Source organism: Schistosoma haematobium, chromosome 3 (assembly GCF_000699445.3).
Source record: "Schistosoma haematobium chromosome 3, whole genome shotgun sequence".
In the NCBI taxonomy this organism is placed as follows: Eukaryota; Metazoa; Platyhelminthes; class Trematoda; order Strigeidida; family Schistosomatidae; genus Schistosoma; species Schistosoma haematobium.
Genome location: NC_067198.1, coordinates 4,070,955 through 4,089,860, shown reverse-complemented (window position 1 = coordinate 4,089,860; position 18,906 = coordinate 4,070,955). Strand labels below are relative to the sequence as shown.

Here is an 18,906-nt window from a genome sequence, read left to right as displayed (position 1 = left end):
TTGATTGATATTTTATGCAGTAGCCCTAAACATGTACTTAATACATATATTGTCGGTGAATAACATAATGTTTCTGAATATCATAGTTTTCGGATAATTATCACGAAACACCGTTGTATTTTGGCTATATCTAGTTACATATTAGAATACACTTGTTGACCCTGACTTCATTTGATGGTGTTTTCTAGATGAATTATCAAGATTAGTCTGTTTAGTGGATGATGCATAATCACACAGAACAATTTTATGCAAGCGCGTTACATAGATTTATTGTGAATTTATTAGTTGACAAATCGGACTTAAATCTTTAACCTAATTTAGTCATTCCTAGTATATTAACTTAGTAAGATTACAGATTGAGAAAAGTGATGATCAACTCTATATGCACTCACGGTTCCTGTTTGAATGCTGGTCATGCGACTCACCTATCCAAAGCTGAGTAAGTCGTCTAAAAGTCGAATCCGTTACCGGTTAGTTAGTTGTAAGTTAACTATTTTATCACCACTAAACTATCGTTCCCAACTAGATGTGAGTAAATATCGAATGAATTCTTCATGGCAAACTAACTTTGTAAAGAGAATAAATGACTTCGGATTTATCATCATCAGACTGCTTCAAATAGTTTTGAAGAAGTTTATTACCGGATTTAAAAGGAATAGACGATGAAGTCAACGATCAGAACGACAATCTAGGCTTTACCGTTGCATTTTCTACATATCCACATGTCTGTTTACGGTCATCTTTAAAAGTAACCACAACTGGCTTTAATTACATAAGCATACAAAACTATTCCGGAAATCCCTACTTAAATACGAAACGGAATTACTTATGCACTGTTCCAATTCATTTGTTCGAAATATTAATATAACTACAGCTTAATGGACTTTGCGATTATTGCAACTGAATAGTGAATTAAATCTAGCTTTGATTCCAGTGAAGAGCGCAACGCCTCTACTTACAGGAAACAGTAGGTATGGTGAATACCATTCTTTTTTACGGCGAAAAATACTTTCTTAATACAAAACGCTGACTTCCGATTAGACTCTTTCAGTTTCTTATCTCGTATTTTATTATCCCTCAAAATAGAAGTAACGAACGTACCTAACCATTTGCAAGAAGCAGTGTTTGAAACCAGTCATCTCCAAAAATACTGGTCATAGTGAATTGTCCCACTGCTCTAACGCCTTAAGTCAGACTCATTTGGTGAATAAACCGAAAAGACGTCGACTGCTAAGACAACAAATGTCACTCAGTTGAAACGAACTATTACGAGTTTCCTCCAGGAATGAAGATAAAAATATGAAATAATCCCCCAACTTTGTTCAAGCCAGCCGGATTTCAATTAAGTAGTAAGTTCACTGAGCTGACCTTTACGCTCCAGATGATGCATAAAAATCATCGCACATATATCAGGTTAACAGCCCTCGTACTTCTTGACATCAGGCATTCCTTTTAATCATTTGGCAGAATTGTAGCCATAAAAGTGGACTGGAGAAAGCTGGATCTGAAAGGCAACAGTGACGCATATAAGGATTCACTTTCACTGTTCAAAGCCAGCTGTACGGTTTATAAGGGTTGCATCTTCCCCTTCAAGTTACATAAATACCATAGATGCCCGCTTGTACACTCATCAACTTTGGTAGGCTGTTAGAAAGTTAGTAACTGCAAGTACGCTAGGAAAAAGTGACCATCAACATTCGTGCAGAGCCCCTCTATGACTTCTAGACAACGTTACGGAATAAAGACAGTTTTATGGGTTTCTATTTAATTTTTAATTGTAAACATGAAATTTTATTGGACATGGACTAAAATTAAGAAGAATTGAAGCCGTACTCCAGTTGTGATCCGTGAAATTGTGTTTGGATTTCGCACATTACTCTTAGTTATATTTTCACGCTCCCGAATACCCTGGCATGGCCGTATTATTTATTTTATTTGAACACATAAATATTGGTACAAGAGGGCACCAAATATATATGCGTGATGTTAGTCTGGCTGTAAAAGGTCGGATCTACAACGCGTCGGTGAGGGCAGTTTTGCTCTATGCTTGTGAGACTTGGCCTCTCCGAGCTGAGGATGTTAGACGACCCTGTGTTCGGTCATCGTTGTCTCCGAAGGATTGCTGACATCCAGTGACAATACCACGTTAGTAATGAAGAGGTTCGGCATCGTGTGTTCGGTCACAGAGACGATAATGCAATTGGTGTCACCATCTTGAAACACCGACTTCGGTGGCTTGGACATGTTCTACGAATGTCGTCCCAGAGAATTCCACGTCGTGCATTATTTGCCGACTCTGGGACTGGTTGGAAAAAGCGGAGAGGTGGTCAGTGTATGAAATGGTGTCGTGGTATGAAAGAAGGCTGCAAAGGGCTGGCTTCGGTTGGTCCTTCACGTCTCCCTGACTGGAGTCCGAGAGATGGTGCGACACAGTGGCTAGAGACGTTATCAGATATGGCTCAGAATAGAAACCAGTGGCGATCCTGCTGTAACCTTCTTTTACTTTCTTCATAAAAAGTGGTTGTTTCTTCCTTAACTGGAAGATTTCTTCTGATTGTACCTATCCGTTTCCCCTATTATTATTTTTATTACTATTACACTAATCTGTTCGTTATTGTTCTTTTTCTTTGCGCTCCTTACCTTCTTTTCTTCTCTTCGAATTCTCATTGTTTTATGTGGCGCATATATATTTGGTGCCCTCTTGTACCAATATTATTCGATTCAAGTAAAATAAATTCATTTTTATACCGAGATTTAAGTGTTTGATGGTTCGTCGATATGTCACATTGCGCTTGAGTAAACTGATACCAGGCAGTTTGTTAGCAGTCAATTGATATTCTTTGTTCAATCAAGAGATGTGAACACTCGGCAAGGGATTTTTATATTATATTGTGTCCCCTTCCCCTTTATGGTTTACTGCTTATGAGGATACATTAAATTGATGTCAATAAACAGGATTAGAATATTTAATGAAGCAAGAAGCTTGCACGCATTCGCCGTCAAACATAAAATACAAAAAAGATACTTCTATTTAGGAAAAGTAAAAGCAAAGTCGCAGAAAAAATGCTTAGAATCGGTAAGAGTGATTGCACTGACCTCGAATGCCGTATCAAGCGGAAACCAGTATTTTATCGTCACATACGACACTCTATATCGGCATTAGCACCTAGACCTTGATATAGTTATTTCGTCAGACTGTAGTGAAACAACCATCGCGGTCTGCATTACTGATGTCACTAGAATTGCACATTATATTAATTATAATTACATCCACCCAGTCTTTATTCAATGGTTTGGCGACCAAAATCTTTTCCGAGGAATAAGGTTTAATGGCCTTGATGACTCAGTTATACTAAACAGTTCTACATGGCAAATTTCATCATATATTCCACTTAAATTTATCAGTTATGAGGGTTATATTTATTTAAATAAATAAATGTTGGTGCAAAGGGGCAGCGAATATATATGCGATATACAAGTCACTTGATTTGTGTGTAGGCTGTGATACTGTCCGGGTGCCCAGACCGAAGCAAGATTATATGCCAACTAAGGCTACATATTTATTTCCGTTCTTAAACTTAATGATTTAGTCCCTCACATTTTCATATACTGCAGTGAGGTGATCTGGTACATGACTGCAATATACCGTGATAGTATTAAATAAAAAGAACTTATTCTACAGACCACAACACTATTTCTCTATAAATGCATTTAAATAAGGATCTAGTTTCCAATACTCTTAAAGAATGCGGACTTCAGTGAACACGATCGTAATCGAAAAGAATAGTAGGATACATTAACATCACATCAAAACTAATCCGTATTATAAGATTTCCCTTTTAATGGGTTTATCAAAAAAATGAAGACTATGAATTAAAAATATTAACAACTTGATCTAACGTCAAGCATTTGAAAATATACGTAATTTTGTATCTTAATCTATGTTCAAGAAATTACTGTACCTATGCCAAAATATTCTTACATTTTGTAACTTTAAACAATGGAGAAGTTTACTGTCTACGTTATAATACATAAAAGTCTAGAAGAAATACTATATAATAAATGAATCTATCCGATCAGTTTCCCACTTTGTCACTGACAAAATGTCATATTAAGTAAGTAAATGATGTATGAATATTTTGAAAATCCCTTTGTTACTTAAACAAAAACCCAACCTGGATTTCTAAAAAATGAATGTTACACAAAATCCTTAGTATATTTGTGCTTAAGTTGGAAAGACAATTTACTTTAACGCATACGTGTATTAATCAAAAAATGTAGTACTTACAAAATCCTCACTAGTTATCCCACTACATTATTTTATTTAAACACATAAACATTGATGCAAAGAGGCACCAACTAGATATGCGCCACATAAATCATTCGATTTGTGTGAGGGCTGAGATACTACCCAGGTACCCAAACTGAAGCAGGTGGATTTCGAAGGGAGTCACATCCCGAACCTTTGACCTAAAGGTCTAAACCACAAGGCAGTGGAGCAATGTAAGGAGATGCAGTTTCATGGTTACTGGTGACCGGCGATCGGTTCATGCGCCATTTATTCCTTCAGGATCCTAGAGCCCATCTCCACTATTGGTTTGCAATCAGGGATTTCCAACTCCTCTAGGTGGACTCTACATATCCACCAACCTGGTTAAAGCGTCGGACATTCGCTTTTCATCCTCTCGATTTCGTAAACAAAACCCGTGGTGCAAGAATGCAGTGAGTAGGACTTCCCTATCAGTGGTTGCATGCACGTGGCCATGTGAGAGCATTAGAAGATGGAGAGGTGACTCTCCCCACTCTCAGCCATACCAGGGCAGTTGGGGGCCCTCATTACATTACTGGTAAGCATTGTCTACAAAACGTTATCGATAGTCAGTATAAAACATAAACTTTCACAATTGAAGGTAAACCGTTCAAACATACTATTTATTGTTTCATAAGTCAATAATGATCCGCTTGATAATTTCAATGACATCTAATTCAAAATCATCCATAACTAATGAAATCAGATAAATATTTCTAGACATTTAGCCTTTAGTGAGTAATAACTAAACTAAATGAAACATAATTTTACGTAAGATTCCCTATATCTAAAAGAAATTAGTTGCTATAGAAATGATGAGCAATAAACATTATGGGGATAAATGAATAACCCAATTTAGAAAAAATTAGCATGAAAATTCAGTAAGCTGATTTACTTTGTGAAATCGTATATATATATGCATATAAATTGCTATAATTTGAGACCAGAAAATAAGTGAGCATTTAATGGAGAGAGAAAAAACAAACAAACTACAAAGACAGATTATTTCATTCATGATCTCAAATCAAACTGCAATATGAGAAGAATGATAACTGTATATAGGATAAAGGATATTTTTTTTTAAACTTTAAAAATAATATTTATACAAGAAATGAGCACAGTTTGTTTTCTTTAAAAGATAAGGGTGACAATTATGTCTAAATAGGAAAATCCCATAATAATAATAATAATAATAATAAAGAAGACGAAGCTGAGATTACTTTTACAATCCCATATAAAGATGACTGGGAATAGAAACAGTAAATACACATTCTTGAACAGACAATTCAGATCATAAATGTGTTATTCTTATGTGAATGAACAACAGATATTTAAAAGAAAATGAAGAAATAACAAGCTGGAGCATGTGTACAAAAAATTCAATGAAAAATAGAAACACATGCAACCATATTTATATGCACAAAAAAAAATTGGATAGAAGTTAAAATTGAATTTCTTAATACATAGTTACTACATTATATAAATACCTGAATACATGAGTTTATTGAGATGATCTGTGCGATACATGACTTTGCAGTTTCGTAGAAAGTGACAATAACAACAGTAACTGTAACACATCAGTGATTCTTATTTAATATACACAATTCCAAATTTTGACTGCTGCAAACTGGGCGTGAACTACTAGTAAACGATTTGTAAAATCAAAAGTGATATTCGGTTAATAGGAGTCTAGTAAATGTAATGGAGGATGGCAAAAACGAACCCAAGGGTGGGGCAATATCATAAAATAGGCACCAGAACATTTTCATAGATTAAGTGTAGATCTATCACAATTAAGGAGAGATATTGAGAAAAAACAAGAATAAACAAAAAATGATACACTTTGTGTTTTGAAAGATTGGAGATAAAAAAAAGCATTACCTTCTTGTTAATATCACGATTATGGCTATTGTATCATTATTGCAGACATGAACCGAAATCTAAGTGCAGCTGGTTCACAATGGATTGATCCAATTCTTCCTCATCTTCTGAAAAGGTCGGAACATGGAAAACACCAAGACCTGAAACATCTAATTGGGGAAGAGGAGCCCACAACGCCATATTGTCCAATTCAGGCAGTTCCAGGCTTTTATCACCAATTAGAAGGCATGAGTTATTAGATGTAGATGAAAATGCGTCTGAAGTTCTCACTAATCCCTCACCAGAGTAGAGGTTCGTGACTGAATGGGGAGATGGACTTAATTGTGATGATATATAGGGATCTGGTGGTAATTCAGATGGCAATAGTATGGTGTGTTTGTCCATTAATTCACGAGAAGTTTGATTACTAGTACCTGTAGTCGGAATTTCTAGGGAAGATGAAAGAGTTGTCATAGATGACCACTGGCTATCAGTACTAGGTGGCGCCGAAATCTGACCAGACAATGATGAATGAGATTTATTTTGTGGAGACATACACGACAACTGAGAATCCAAATTTTCATTGGGAATATAGGTCCCATTCACAATTTGCTTCGCAAGGCGCACAGCTTCTGCGTATCCTTTTACCCGGGTACGTGGATTATAAAGTTTGTCGAAAGACTCTTTAAAAGGGTACAACTTAGCACAGCTTAAATAAGAACACTGATCCCAAGCAAGCCAGTCAACGCGAGCAGTATATCCAGCCGCCAAACTTGGATCTGAAGGAGTCGCAAGAACAGCCAAAGACGACGCATTGCCGTCCAATGACTGTGAAGTTGGAAGTAGAGTGGCTTGAGAAAGCTGATGGGCAGTGCGAGCCCAGATAGCGTTAACCTGGGATGGCCAATACGGATAGCCAGCAAGTTTAGCCCATACTATATCACCAACACGTAATCCCCCTGAGACCAGACTAAATGTAGGGGAAGTAGAATTACTGATAACTGCCCTGGCCCTTCTGGTAAAGTCTCCTCCTGGAGCATCTGCATCACACCACGACTCTACAATACGAAATGTTGCAGGAGCCGTTTTACTTTTAGCTCGTTTACCTTTCCCAATATTGAAATCTATAGCTGAGTCCCGACGAAGCCGAATTTTCAGTCCGCCAGAAACGAAAGACGATGAAGTTAAACCTTTGGAATACATAGGTGCTTGTATAGGAGATTCTTGGCTTATCTGTTCCGTCATAGTCAAACTGGGTGATAAAGACAGGTGGTTATCTGTTGACAAATCAGGAGTTTGGGTTGGATAAAACGAAGTCAACGATGATTCACTTACAGAATTTCGTTTAGACTTTCGATTGTTGCGAGAACGAGGTTGTCGATGCCTGTGAGAATAAGACTGTTTATTATTTGATGATTGAACTTTACTGGTATCAGGTACAGATGAATTAGTATTACTGCTAGATTCAAATTTCTTTAGGGAATATTTTCCGGTAGTTCGTTTTTTGGTAGTTAGTTTGACACTGGATTTAGATTTTTTAATCACAGAGTTTATTTCACAAGTGAGCAGTGCACTTTTTTCATTTTTTCCTTCAATGAAAGTAGGGCTCTCAAATGTGCTAGTGACTTCAGCCATATTTAAACCGATAACTGGAGAGGTATGACTACATAAACTATTGCTTGTGTTGGTACAAGACGATAGAGCTGTTGAAAGGCCCTGGATACTACCAGATGTTGATGGGGAACCCATGGTGTACGTCATATTATTTGGTGACGGACATCTCAAATTACCAGAAGGAACAGAAGTGCAACCATTCTGAGTGGTGCAACAATCACTTCCAAAATCTAGAGTTGTCGCTGGAGTTGGACTGTTTGACTTATTATTCGTTAGGGCTTGGTCTTTGGCCATCCACATATGTTTAGGTTTTTGATAACCACGTGCACGGGGACCATAAAGATCTTCTCCTTCTTGAAACTCGTAAACATTTACACCAAAACAATCTCCTGAATCAGACTCCAACGTATTTGACTGCACAAATTCAGATAAATTTTCATTGGACAGTTGTAGCGGTTTCATGAAAAATTTAACGCCTGAAAAATAAATAATTAACAACTCAACTAATAAACACTTTTAAATACACGCAAAATCAAAACACTTATGGTGAACAAAAACCACAATGGTCAGGAAACACCATCTACCTAAGACTGAGTAGAACAGGGTTAAACGAAAAAAAGTACTAATCACTTCAAGAAGAGTACCAAAAAATGAAAAAATATAAGAGGCACAATAAAGCTACACAGATGTTACCTATAAAAAAAGTCAAAAAAAATACCACCTAGCAAGTGTTAGCCAGACAACTATGAAAACTCCTGTATTCCCACACGGTCAACTAATCGCCCGATTTGATCATTAAAATCTTCATGTAACGGAATGTAAGCAGTCACAAACGTGTTCAGATTGAAGTTAATAAGCCTCGAATCACAGTGTCAATCAAAAGCCAGAAAAATAGTCCGAAATTATATCAACAGTAGTTGGCCTCTGTAGATAACTGAAAATTTCAAGGGCTAGAAAACTTCGAATAATTTCCATTGAGTGCGTTTATAAGGACAATAAGAAAAAGGAATTTACTGTCAATGTAGCATAAATGGAACTCTAAGTGATTTTTTAATTAAGCGCGACTCAGTTGTTAGCAAAACATTTGTTTGCAGTGACATGACTTAATCACTTGAGGTATAAGTAAACATTAATTATGCTATTTCAGTACCACTTTATTGTTGTGCTGAAACTAGTTTTACTCATTTTTATATGCACAACGGGTGCTAAGATGCAAAACAGGTAAACTAAACACCACTGTTAGAAAACAGTAGACTATAGTATGGGAAAATCCAAGAACAGCACCTACTGAGAAATCAGTCAAATATGTTAAGATAATTGCCACTGTAGATAGCTTACCTGTTCGTTTACAAAAAAAGGGAAACTTGACTGTTGCATTTATTCACTTGCTTCACTTTCATTCCAGTAACGTAAAACATACTGTGTGGAGTACAACTCTCGACCACTGAAATCCGACTGCATTATTAACACATATTCGGCACTGATAAATGCGAACAACAAACTCAAGCGGATTTAGGTCTAAGTATAGAATAACGGTGCAGCCTGGCAGCTTTTTCTGTTTTCATGCATACTTCAAGTTTAATTTACAGTGAAGGCTAGTATAGACCAAACTAAGTGTAAGCTCGTTGCGCAATTGTTCTGAGCTTAATTGCCGAGTTCTAGCCTTAAGTTTAAACGAAGATAATGGTTAGTTATTCGTGTAGACTTTCAAACTCTATATTACAGTACCTAGCCTGATGTTTTCGTGACTTCCGGGTTTCCTGATCTGCCAAGAACGATGGGATAGTTCATGACGGTGTTATTGTGTGCTAGGTTCAAAGAGAATTATATATTGTATGCATGCAAATCCGCCCTGTTATTGTTTCTATTTGCCTCAAATGCCGAGAGTGGGGAGTCAGCATACGAGATAACTGAGCATTAATACATTGATTTTAGATAGTCCGAGGGCGACTAAAAGTAAATTGTCAATAATTCAAGTCTGTAAAGTCTGGGGATTACATTGTACCGTGATAAATTGGTTTCTTAGTAGTTAACGCGGAATCCTTTGACACGTTAGACAACCAAGTATAACTAAGACTAAAACTCAAATTACCACTCTCCGTCACCAAAACGACCCAGGATTTCGGTCACACAACACTTCAGTTGCTGTCTGATCGCTATTATGGTGTATGCAAATCTTAAGAACACTTATCTAGGTAAGTCACTATTACTTCAAAACACATCTAGGACGAGAATGAAAACCTCGTCTGAATCACCCAGCACAAAAAATACAGCTAAGATGTAAAGAAAACGATAACAATAATATAAGAACTACGTACATTTGCACTCATTTCGCGAGTCCCTGAATTCTCTGGTACGCCTGAAAGTGGGGAGAGTCAGCTCTCCCTATCCAAATGCTCTCACATGGTCACGTGTATACAGCCATTGACAGGGAAGTCCTGCTCACTGTCTCCTCGTGGCCCCCTAAGGAAACCACCTGCCTTGGTTTGGGCGCCCGGGTAGTATCCGAGCCCTCGAACAAAACATTTATGGCGCATATATTTGATGCCTCCTTGCACAAACGTTTGTATTTAAATAAATAAATCTCAATACGCTTTTAGAATTGAAGCAACCGAAACTCGTCAATGCAAATATATACGTGCCTGGCTACTTACTTTCGGACGTCTACCTTCAGAGACACTCTAAGCAAACCTTAATTTTTTTAATCAACATCCACTTTTCACCGAAACTGTAGACTGAAAGGTTGGATCAATAATGCTGGACGGATGAATTCAACCAACGAAAGTTTGTAAAGCCACATGTTACGCAGCCTAAGTCGCCATATACTTCAACATGCGACTGTCGTCTGACTAAAGTGCATAAAACTGCGGATTTGCTGACTTTTCCTTCCACATGGTTTTAAGCTATTAATTATTAAACAACTGATACACTACTATTAAAGGTTATTCGGTGTTTTGCTTGAAGCATTAATGAAATCCAGGGCAACTTACTCATGGCGAATAATTAACTTCCAAAACTACGCTCAATGCCCCTAGTCTGAGGCATTCAAAAGGCGTGTTCATACTTATGAATAAGTCATTGAGACACCATATCTGCAGTCGATAACTTTGTTTATTTCGCCCCGAAAATTAAGTCAGCGGTGGAATTCTATGAGCCCACTGAAAAGTGACATCGTACACAACCACCACTATCTTATACAACGAACATTCAAAAAGAATATCAACTACTACTTCAGTGAGAAGTACTAATGGCCTGCCAAAAACACCATTCCTTAGTCATCAAACAAAGTGCAAGACCTTTAAGGACAAAATAATTGGTCTCATTTTTACAACACGACCACTGAAATGTCGACAAAGCCTAGCAATGGGTCGTCATTTAAATAAGCGTTGAGAAACAGTAGAGTGAATAAACGTGTGGAGATAGGCCCGACCATAAGTATTTACACAAATATGTGTTGTGTTTGAAAGATAATGACGAAAAAATTAGTAAAAACAAAAGTAAAAGACTTTAAACACATTACCTTACTGTTGGGTGACTGCCAATGAAGTAATAAAGCAATCACTTCCGTAGCAAAAATTACATGAGCCAAAAATTTACTGTGGTGAATGGTGAAAACTTATATGTTTCTCTGATCTGTAATCGTTACAGAAAGCCCGATATTTTGAAACTCCGAAAATAGAAATACATTAAATGCGCCTACGTACGCCGCCTACTCAGACAAACAAAGTACTAAGATTTCTAATGACTTCAGAAATACACGAAGTGCTGACTCCATAAAAGTGTGAAGTGATAATCGGTGGATATTCAGCCAGGGTTTAAAGTCAAACAGTTATGATCAAATGAGATAGAAGCACAAAATGAAATTTATGTGCAAGCTACTTGAGAGCTATCATGATAACCGTCACGGAAAATGATGCAGTGTTTAACAGTACAAAAAACTTATAGTGTAACTTACTTTAAGAACAAATAACCAATATATTGGTAGACAGATATTTAAGATTCGATGCCGGTAATGGTTGTTTGAATAGACCGGATCGAATACTAGCACATGATTCGGTATTTACGAATAGCAGCAGATAAATCACCAAGATAAACAATTCTGTAGTTCTGCGATATTGATGCTGACATCATTATTCTTTCTGGACACATCATAGCTGGAGGTGTCCGGTCAAGCAACTGCACTAGTTCACCATTGGTTGCTCCGTGCTACGCATCCCTCGCAACAACTAGCCGGCTTAGATCGAGCGAATTTCGGGACATCAACCATTTTTCAAATACATCTTCGAATCACTTCAATCTCGACTTCTGGTTTGATTGGGATTTGAGTCTTTGATAATCAAGGTGTTAATGGCAAAGACGTTGTCCAACCTTGAAAATCCAGGACATCCTTAGACATGGTTGTCACTTAGTTTCGCACACTTATTGCCTTAGACACATTGTAGATCATAATCCACCTCCCTATATGTCACGTAGCTCAGTCTTACGTGCAAAGTGGAAAACTCAAGCATTCCCTAAATACAACGGTGATATTTTGAAATCATAAACACTTTTCATTGAATTTCTGAATTGCCCATTCGATTAAGAGAAAAATTAACAGCAACGTCTTTGAATTGCAGCGAAAGAGTAGACGTGATTTAAAGTCAGCCTCTGTAGATCCATAACGCAGTAGATCTAAACTAACCAACCTTTTTATACGATGTAAGTTCAAGAGGAGTCAAACCATTAACGGGGAATTTCTGGGTTATTTATTGGATTTGTGTGGTACTTTAAATGATTCAGTACAGGTAAAAAAAAGGATTTAAACCAAATACATAAGGTTCCCAGAATAGAGAGCCTAAAGCAGAATTTTAAGAACGGATAAACCGTATAGCTGGAACTCCTTGTCAGCCTCGGCTTTGTCAAATTTCCAGTTTGAAGATGGAACTAGGCTAGTGGAAGCCTACCAGTCAGAGGCCAACAGCGTGAAGATAGCAGAGGATAGTTTATGATATAAAATGCCATAAAAAGTAGAGACAAGAAAGTAAGATAAATTTGTGGTAAATTTCGGTGGTATAACAGGAAGACGAAGATTATCAGAATTATGGGGTATCGCAACACATTTACAAAAATCAGTTCACATATATTCCTGTTAAGGACGTTTATACATGAAACAAAAAGTCAACTAGATAAATGAAGAGTAGGAGAAAACAACGACAATAAAGAAAATAATATGAAAAAAATGTAAAATTTACCCCGCTGGATAATCAATTAACTTTACCAGGGTAGGTTTAGTGTGAGAAAACTGTTTTGGGATGCATGAAGGGAGTTTGAATTTTCGTATGGTCTGAGCTTCAACAAATTTTAGCATACGCCTTCTACTACTTTTGTACGACACCACAAAAGCCGTATAAAGACCAGTCTTACGACCCATTTCAATTTTATGTTTGGCACTAGATGATGGATGTTTGTCATCCACTCTTATAGTGTTTTAGTTCTAAATGCTTTTTCAGCCACAAGTACTTGGGGAGTGTTGGTCGTATCTGTGGTATCCGTACTAAGCGATGATTAATTTGCACTTGATTGCCCGCTTATTACGAATGACAAATATATATTGCGTTCAGGGGACGGTCGAAAAGTCATGCCACGGGTTTTCGCGCACATGTTACATGTTATCGAGGATTTCGGATGCCGTTATTTATCAGCTATTAACAGCATTTTTCCGTCACACGTCAATTTTCGTAATGTTTTTGCTTGCGTCATAGCTTCTATTCCAGTTTAATAATAGTTTGATGTATTTGTTTCTCACAACCTGGGTGGATGTTTAGTCAGCCTAATGTAGTTATTATTAACAATGCAAACTCAAGCAAGTGAAATTCACCATTTATCAAGTCAAAAATAAACCGCAATCAGATTTTTATGCAAAAATGAGCTCTAAAACCTTTTGCATTTGCGTATTTGACGTATTCCTCATTATTTCTCTGAATTTATCCATGATCCATCTTACATCTGCTCTAAATTCTTTTTCCGTCCATGCAAACAGTACAGGACGCCTGCATCCAAAATTATTCGTTGTTACCAGCTGGAATGCCAAATATCTACATAGTAGAATTGAAAAACCATATGTACTTTTTATTATTGGTATTGTAATTAGAATCAGTACAAACTACTTCTAGATATTTGTTATAAAATTCTATCTGCTTATAAGCACTAAAGCAGATTCTGGTAGCATATTCATTTTTTCAGTACTCTCTCAGTTCACCGTTTTGCAGCAATATATCAACTACTTGGAGTCACGTATAACAACCTAAAATATACTTCTATACACTTACCTGTGGAGAGTTGAGCTTTCATAGTCTTCACATCAGCAGAAGTGACCTACTTACCAGTTCGATCCTTAATGCTTTCTATCAGTCCATCTGTTGATGTTAATTACAGTCTCATCCTCTTTTTTGAGAACAATCTGCTGGCCCATGGATGGTTTGTCATCCAAAGATCATTGTGAAGTATCTTGCATGATTTTATAGCATATTCTTCGCCGTCCGATTCTACACGAAACCTTGATTGGCAGTTTAGAAGCTTTGACTTTAAACGTCATATGCCAATTAAAGTACTCATGGTTTTCGATTTACTGTTAGACCCTGTGGTTTATGCTTATGACCAAATATGCAATGAAACACCACAGACATAAACTTAAATTTCATGTTCTTCAGCAGTTTACATTCGCTGTGAATGTAGTGAGCATGGGTAGAATAAAAAGGGACAAAATTACTGCTCTTTTGGAATTCCTTTAGCATACTATCGAATTTAAACCAGCTTTCAAAACGCCTGTTCAGTATTTTACATTAAAACGCTATGCTTAAGTCGACTGCAATGTCTCTTGAACACAAAGCACTACAAACAGCACTTATTAATTATTAAAAAAAGTTATTCTTTGCAATAATAATTAATAACTGAAGAAAGCGTTACAAACATTTAAGACTTACAGGTTACTTGATATTTCTTCTTAATCCTTGTGTAAAAAAGCGATTCACACAAATTTCGCGTATCTATAACTGTTATGTTACTTTCGAGACGCTGTTTTGTGGACCCCACCGAATTTTAAACAAGGACACTGAGGTTCAATAAAGTAATCGATATCTCAGTTCAAGCTACAAAGCAACAATGGAGCCATTGTGTACACAGTGGAAAATAAATTAATATTTTACGCAATGATTCGGTGATTATACTGCGGAAAAGGATGACTTAAATATTCGTACAACGAAACGGACATCCAACAAACCCATGCACTTGAAATACGGAATGTCTGCTTCTTGTCAGGCAGCTCAATGTCGCTGAAACGAAACGGCGGGCGGCTTTGAAAGGATCTGCCATTTTAAACGGGCCTGCGGTTAATTGTGCCCATCCAGTGTCTACCTGCTTTAAACTGCACTATTTCGGGAATTCTTAGTCAGAACATTAATTAAAATACTGATAATAACCATGTCGGCGACGCGATAGAGCTAAATCTTGGACAGTTGAATATTAATTCAACTGGGGATGACGTCGAAGACTATTTGGAGCGGTTCGGAATCTGGCGCACAACTAGAAAAAATATCGAAGGTGATAAATTTACAGCTTATTTCCCAACATTCATTAACAAACAAGCGTATAACTTGTCAAAGAATCTTGCTTTTCAAAGAAACACGTCTCATCGTCATATGAATCTCTCAAAGTATTTCTACTTGCCATGTAAAGCGTGCTCGTTTTGGATACGGATAAAATTCGAAGTTTCATAAAATGAAGCGACTATATGATCAAAGAGTTGAATACTTTACGCTTGAACAACTGAAACAGGCCACGACGTGCAATTTTGAAAACCGACTGGAAACTTAGGTTCGTGATCGGTTAATTGCTGAAATAAATATACCGAATTTATAGAGTTAATTCGGAAGTTCAGAAGTTCATTCCAAAAAATAAAAACACCATGTTACCCCCTTTATTGTCTTTTCGTGGTTGACTGGATTATGAAGACCTCAACATGTGAGAGGGAGCACGAATGCAATGAGCAATTTAGATGCAATTGAACAATTCAGACTTTACATATGACTTTGCTCTTCTATCCCATACACACGTACAGATGCAGATGAAAACGACTAGAGTAGCAGGAGTCTCTGAGGCACTAGGCCTCAACATACATAAGGGAAAAAGCGAGATCCTTAAATACAGCACGGAGGAAACCAACTCAACCACGCTTGATAAGGAAGCCCTGGGAGAGGTGGAAACTTTCACGTGCCTGGACAGCATCGTCATCGGTGTCAAGTGACATTGGGCCCTAATCAAACAATCTTCAAAGCTAAACAGGAGATAACTAGGACAACAGATATTCAGCATTTAACGCGGAGAAAGACAAAACTATGGAGAGGGCGGGAAGAATAAATACAACTAGTTCAAATTGATTGGCTGGCATGGCGCGGCTGTGAGTGTTGTCCTAAACCTTTTATTCATATAAAATATATTGTTTTTTCACCAGCCTGAATGTGTTCTCCATCACATACTGGTAATTGTTAAGATACGATGAGTCAGTGTAGACAATGGTGTGACTTTCACGTAAGATCTTATAGATTAGGCAGTTACAACCTAACAAACCTACAATTTTAGGATTAGGTCTATTATTGAAGCGGTGCTAATACCGAAGCAGACCATAATTCTACAGGTAAAAAAGGAGGATCCAATGCAAACGTAAAGGCAGGAACTGAAAGAGAAAGAACAGCATTCCTGCAGTTGAAGAACGTGTGGAACTTAAAACATTTGTCAACCGATATCAAAACGAGAATCTTGAATGCAAGCATCAAGATGGTTATACTGTATGAAGCTGAAATTTGAAGAACTGCGACAACCATAATCAAAAGAGTACAAATATTCATAAACAGTTGTCTACTCAATGTACTGAACAGGCGTTGACGGGACACCATCAGCAACAACCTACTGTGGGAGAGAACATACTGCCTTCGAGCTGAAGAGAAAAATAGGAAGAGTATAAGACATACATTACGGGAAACTTCAAGCTGCATCCCGAGGCAAGCCGTTATTTGGAATTCTGAAGGAAAACTAAAAAGTGGAAGGCCAAAGAATACACTATGTCGGGAATCGGAAGTAGACATGAGAGGGATTAATTACAACTGGAGCCAACGGGTGGGGATTGCCTAGGATAGTTGGATGAAGAATGCTGGTGAGCGACCTATGATCCTCCACGGTGAGTAGCGGGCGCAAGTTAGTAAGTTATGTATTAATTACAAGGCAGTGAGTGAGTCTGACTTCAAATCGGCGAAAATTCCTAATACTTTGCTTGGTCGTCACGACGAACTATATTCCCAATGTCGCACAAGCTTTGCATTTGCTTCATAATGATTCTCACCCTTATTGAAATATGAAAAATAATGCGAAAAGAATCATGAAGCAGGTTACAGAGGTGAGCACAGGTTTGGTTGATGTTTATACTGTGATGTATTTCACTTAAATAATTCATGTGTCTTCCATTGTGCCAAATCCTTGAAGTTTGTTTGAATAAGTTACACCAAGTCGGCCTGCAAAGCTATCATTCATTTTGCAACTGATGATGATAAACCCTGTAGTTGGGGCTCGATTTTGTTGGGTGTTGCTGGCGATCACTTATCCTTATTTACAATTTCGAGAGTTGATCTCCATATTCAGAAGAGATTACATACCTACACTGATTCACTCCATGACCTTGAAGATGCCACAAGCATTTGGAGTTTGACAACACTCTGACAAGTAGCACCTTCTGTGACTGAATCACGCTCACCCAGTGAAATCGAAAGTCACACGCGAGGAGGTCCGAAGATATATTTGTTAAGTCATCAATATATCGAAAAATGACTGGTCTAAACTGGCTGACGGTTTCAGAAGTTGAGCACGGCGATCCCACTTATGATATGGTGCGGAAGCGTGACCGAGCACCTTCAGCTAGGTGAGTCCATTAAGACTAATATGGTTTGCATCAAATGTCGAAGACTTACAGAGCTATCGATTTCGGGGATTTATTTAGTGCTACAACCTTAATGCTGTTAAAGGCAGAATGTAGTCCATTATTTTACACAAGAACTTAAAATCTTTAGATTCCAACACTGTAGTACGACCCACTGAAGTTTCAGTGTTGCAGATTACTGAATACAAACACACAAACGAGGATTCTGTGAAATGCTAATTAGAGATTATAGTTCTTCATACATGCATTTTGAGGTCTTAGTAAGTGAAACATTACCGACAATCCTGAGTTTTGCGAACTTGAAAAGGCTTAATGTGGAGTTGTTTTTATTTACTCCTAAAGACGATGCTCTTATTTTATAGTTGCGTGTGTTAAGTGAGGTTAGGAGAGATGAGAATTCAGCCTAGAAAACTTCAAGCACAAGGTGACCCGGTATTTCCCAATAGACGAATAAATCCTTATGGTCTTCGAGGTGCAGTGCGTGAAGCGTTGAATAATTTGTGTGCGAAGCGTGTGATTGAGCCAATCCACACTTCAGCATAGGGTACTCCTGTGGAATTATGATCTACTTTGTCATTAGTTTACAGTAATTGTAGACACAATGACCTGATTAGAATTGAAGGTGTTCAAAGAAAATTCACCAAAGCTGTTCTGGGGTATTCTGATAACAAAGACTATTACCAAAGATGTCAACAACTCAACTTGGAACCTCTTTGGATCAGACGTATCAAATTAAGTCTTGCCTTTATCTACCGGCTTATTAACGGTAGTTCCTACTCCTCCGTATCCACCCCTTCATACCTTATGATATCATCCCACAATCTACGCAATAAGGAGAATATTCTAGCGATTCCAAGAACCCACACAAACTTACGTCAGAATTTTTTCCTTATTCGCTACTCAACTCACTTCTTTTCACTCCATTCTTTCCCTCTAAATAAATATTATTCTTAAGATTACGAAGTTTGTAATTAAAACAATAACTTGTGTTACACTTAAATTAAATTCTCAAACCCGTTTTATCTTCACTATGCATATATGACTCATACATATTGGTATTTTATTATCCTTTTCATTTAATTGTAACTTTCATTGCATCACTCCAAACTATAACTGCACAAACATTTATTCTAGCGTCATATCTTACTACAATCATAAG

General features: G+C 37.4%; 1 protein-coding gene across 2 annotated transcripts; it reads right to left on the bottom strand.

Moving 5' to 3' along the window:
* Nucleotides 1-5,188: 5,188 nt before the first annotated feature.
* Nucleotides 5,189-12,020, bottom strand: PWWP2B_1 (PWWP domain containing 2B; the record flags this gene model as incomplete). 2 transcript variants are annotated; one of them, XM_012938921.3, is made up of 3 exons in its annotated part: nt 5,189-8,259; nt 11,309-11,379; nt 11,497-11,558. In XM_012938921.3, 3 exons carry the CDS (start codon nt 11,556-11,558, stop codon nt 6,227-6,229), a joined length of 2,166 nt encoding a protein of 721 aa, XP_012794375.2. In that variant the 3' UTR covers nt 5,189-6,226. The 2 variants fall into 2 exon arrangements, with proteins under 2 accessions (XP_012794375.2, XP_051068728.1); XM_051212809.1 differs by having other exon boundaries at nt 11,304-12,020.
* Nucleotides 12,021-18,906: the final 6,886 nt, after the last annotated feature.